Source organism: Tupaia chinensis, unplaced genomic scaffold (genome assembly GCF_000334495.1).
Source record: "Tupaia chinensis unplaced genomic scaffold, TupChi_1.0 Scaffold000131_1, whole genome shotgun sequence".
Classification (NCBI taxonomy): domain Eukaryota; kingdom Metazoa; phylum Chordata; class Mammalia; order Scandentia; family Tupaiidae; genus Tupaia; species Tupaia belangeri.
The window spans coordinates 833,607-837,843 of NW_006159600.1; the positions used below are offsets into that span (position 1 = coordinate 833,607).

Here is a 4,237-nt window from a genome sequence, read left to right on the forward strand (position 1 = left end):
GCGGGGCGGTGCAGGGCGTTGCGGAGCGGGGGCCGACGCGGCGCAGAGGCAGGAGGGCGAGGGGGACCCCTGCCCTGGGGACGCGGGTGGGAGGCCCGAGGGGGCGGCCTGGCCTGGAGCTGAGCCTGGAGCGCTGCCCGCCGGACAGGCCCTGGGAGCCCGGGGGAGGTGCGCAGGCTCAGAGCCCCTTCCTGGGCCCAGCTACCCTTTGAACCCTGGGAGGGTGCTTGGCCCTGTTTTCTGAGCCTCAGAGACGACCACAGCCTTGGTCTGAGCCCCACGAGGACCCCAAGTCCTCCTCCTGAGCCCTGGGCAGCCCCTCGGGGTCATTTTCTGACCTCCCTTTCTCAGCCCCAGAGGGATCTCTGGCCTTCTCTGATGGCCAGGGGCACCTCCCTGCCGGTCCTTGAATTCCAGGGGTTCCCCAGCCCTGCCCCTCTGAGCCCCAGCCAGACTTTGCTGTTCCCTTAAGTGCTGGGGTTTCCCTCGCCTCTCTGAGCGGGAAGAGAATTCCCTTCTCCCGTTCTGAGCTCCCCTGGGGGCCCCAGCTCTGAGCCCCAAAGGGGACCCGAGTCTGCGTCCTCACCTCTGAGCCCACAGGAACTCGGCCCTTCTCTCACGGGCTTCCCTTCCTGGGTGCCTGGGTCCCTTTCCTCGGTCTCCCCTTTGGGGCTCCTCGGGCAGCAGCCTCCCCCTCAGCTCTCCTTCCACTGGGGCGCCGGCCCCTCCTGGGCACCCAGGGTCTATCTCCGGCCACAGAGTGCCTTGCTTCCCCGGACCCGGGCATCTTCCTGGCACCCAAGCCCTCCCTGACCTCCCAGGCTCCCCCTCCAGGGCTCTGGTTCCTCTTCCAAGTCCCAGCGGCGCCTGCACTCGGCACCTGAGGGTGCGGGGAGGACCTGGCTGTCCTCCGTGAGCAGCGGGAGGCCCCTGTCCCTCCGGAGCCCAGGCCGCTCCCTCGGAGCCCGGCTTTCTCGGGACGCTCTCTCGGACGCCCTGGACTCGGCGGCCACAATGATGATGTGGTCCAACTTCTTCATGCAAGAGGAGGACCGGCGGCGCGGGGTCACCGGGCTGCGCAGGGCCCGGCCGCGGTCCAGGCTGACGCCGGAGCTGGAGGGCAAGACCAAGCTGGTGCTGCTGCTGGCCGCCGTGGGCGCCACGCTGGCCGTGCTGGCCGTGGGCACCGAGTTCTGGGTGGAGCTCAACACCTACAAGGCCAATGGCAGCGCCGTGTGCGAAGCCGCGCACCTGGGGCTGTGGAAGGTCTGCGCCAAGCGCCTGTGGCAGGCCGACGTTCCCGCGGGCAGGGAGACCTGTGGCCCCGCGGAGCTGCCCGGAGGTGAGCGGCTCGAGTCCTCGGATGGTGAGCGTGGCCCTGCCCAGAGACCGCCTGTGTCCACATCCCCAGAGAGACCCTGAGCCCCAAGGGGAGAGCTGGCCCCCTAGAAAGACTGTGTCCGGGGTCCGCCCGAGCTCCAGGAACAATCCTTCACTGGCTGGCCCAGCAGCCTCTGCCCCAGAGCTTGTCCACTGTCTGCGGCCTGCACCCTCAAAGCAGCCTGTGCCCAGCGAGTGTCTGGGCCCCAGACCAATGTGCACCCCAGCTGCGTCTGAGCCCTGAGAGTCCATGCTTCCAGGAATGAGACCCAGGGGCCAGCGGGTGGCATGGTGGTTAAAGCAGCTGCACTCCCACGTGGCCAACTGCAGTTCGAGTCCTGGGTTTGAAACGCCGGGCTCATGTGCATGTGTGCCCAAAATCCTGAGAGAATGCAGGAGAAGGGATTGCAGTGTGGCCATTCTCCCAGGGGGTGATTTCTCAGTTCCTCTCTCTCTCTGTCTCTCCGTCTCTCCTCTCCAGCGAGCACACGTGCCCTACAGCAAAAATCTAACAAATAAACAAATCTGAGGCCCAGAACTGGTCTTCCAGCTTTGGCCTCTGCTCCAGGTACAGGTGAGGGTGTGCTTATGCCCCAGGCCTCTCTCTGCTCCCAGAGAGACTGTCAGTACTCCGAGATGAGCCTGCGCCCTGGGCCAGCCTCACCTGGAGGCCAGCCTGCACCCGAGACCACCTCGTTTCCCCGAGCGAGCCTGTGTTCCCACACTGGCTGTGACCTCAGACCCGCCTGGGGCCTAGACTGTCCCAGGTCCCTGTGCCGAGCCCGTGCCCCACCGCCATCTGTGCCAAGACTGTTCTGTGCTACCAGAGGGGCCTGTGCGCTGAGCCCAGCCGGCATCTGCCAGCCGGCCCATGTCCCCAGCTGCAGGCAGGCCAGCCAGGAGCCCCATCCGGCCTGTGCTCTCAGGCCACCCTACAGTCCTTGAGCCCCTCCCCCAGCACAGGATCGAGCCCCCAGGCCAGCCTGTACTTCCAGAGAGCTGGCGTCCTTAGCGAAAGCTCCCCGTGTCACGGCTAGCCTGTGCCCACCCGATGGCCTGTGCCCGGGAAAGGTGACTTGGGCAGCTGGTGTCGCTTGCTCTTCCCCACTCTGGGACGGCCTGCACTCTGTCCGTGAGCCCTGGGCACACAGCTGCCTCGACAGCAGCCCCGCTGTGGAGTGTGCGCCAATTCCCATCTTCTTGTTCCTCTGAACTAAGCGCCCACGACCGCCCAGCATGCCAGCGCGGCCTCAGCCGAGGAAGTGTTCTTTGATTGCCTTTCCCTCCCTCTAAGTGCCCACGCTGGCCGGCCGCTGGCCGCCCCAGCCCTTCTCTGCTCTGCCGGACACACCCACACTCCTCTCCCACAGAGCGCTTCTCTTACCACTAGCCATGCCAGAGCGAGCCCATCCCTCTCCCCCAACCGCCAGCGGGAAGTTCTATACCTTCGGGGACTAGACGGGCTCTCGCTGCAGCTCTAGCGCCCCGAGGAAAATACCTGACGCCCCAGAGTCTGAGTCCAGGATGTGTGCTGTCATGGACCTGCCTGTCCGTGACGTGTCCTGCCCTCAGACCCCTCAGGATGCCTGCTGCCCTCCGACTTCCAGATGGGCTTCCCTCCTCTGCCACTTCCCCACAGCCCCAGGGCCCAAGTTAGGGTCTCAAGCTCTTGATAGCAAAGCGGGATGCCAGATGGCCCGTGCCGTTTGAGCTCCCGCTCGGCACCAGGGTCGCTTTTTTGCTTTTTAATTACCAGAAGGAACGTGTGCTTCCCAGAGACAAAGAGGAAGGGGGAGAGAGAAAGACAGTGAGAGAAGGCATCTCCCACGCCACGATCCTGTCCCATCTCTCCGCCCGCTGGGACCTCGGGCATGCACACACATGCGCCTGGCAGACCCTGCAGACCACTGGGGCCATGGCCCGCTGCGGGTCAGCCCTGTGGGGTCTGCTCCCTGACTACTGCAGGCACCCCTCCAGGGCCAGCCGCCTCCTCAGGTGAGCTGTCCTTCGTCCCTCAGGGTCTCAGGCAAGATGACCCCCCACCTGCAAACTGGGCTGCCCCAGTAATGGGAGTCTGCGACGGCCTGCGTGGTTGCTCGTGCAGTGCCAGCGCTGTCGCTCCCTTAGACCACGCGTGTCAGGGCTTCCGGCGGCACAGGCTGCCCGGGCTGGCCGGCCGGGCCTGCTCCTGGCTGCCTGCAGTGCGTCTTACCAGGCCACGCAGAGCCCCCCCCCAGGTCCTCACTGCACCGAGGGGGGTCCCTTCCCACCCGCGTAAGACGGGCGCCCCCTTCTGTCTGTCTGGTCGAGAAGGACTTCAACCTCCTTACGGGACCATTTCCACCCCACCCTCCAACCCCTCAGAGAACACCTCGGTGCCGCTGCCCATGGCCCGTCCAAGGCACCTCATATCTCCCTTGGCTACAAGGAGGGGACCCACACACTCTTTTCCAGATGGGACAGCTATGTCCTTTATGTCTTGACCCCGTCAAGAGGCAGGATATCCTAAATTAAAAAAAAATAAAAAAGTTCATTACGTTTTTTTTTTTAATTTAACCATAGAAAGAGAGAGAGGGAAAGTGAGAACGAGAGCCTCCAGGTCTGGGACTCAAACCGAGGTTGGCCATGTGGAAGTCCAGCACCCTTAACCACCACGCCACCCACTGGCTCCAGGATGTCCCCGATTATGAGTAGACCAACTGGGATGCCAGACACCCTACGTTGTCCCAGAGGGACTCACCCCTTCCCTGTGGATGCCGGACACGTCCCCTCCTGACCATGGCGGGGACCATCCCCCTCCCTCCACAGCCACAGGCTTCCCCATTAGCCTCGTAGCTGCAGGGGGAGGGATTGGCCC

The 4,237-nt window shown here is 64.5% G+C and overlaps 1 protein-coding gene across 3 annotated transcripts in view; it reads left to right on the forward strand.

The window, feature by feature from the left end:
- Positions 1 to 1,017: 1,017 nt before the first annotated feature.
- The window catches only part of CACNG6 (calcium voltage-gated channel auxiliary subunit gamma 6), a 12,816-nt gene continuing 9,596 nt past the window's right edge, over positions 1,018 to 4,237 (forward strand). For all 3 annotated transcript variants that reach the window (XM_006144730.1, XM_006144731.1, XM_006144732.1), the window contains exon 1: positions 1,018 to 1,342. In XM_006144730.1, the coding sequence (XP_006144792.1) occupies positions 1,018 to 1,342 (325 nt within the window). The remainder of the gene's footprint in view (positions 1,343 to 4,237) is intronic.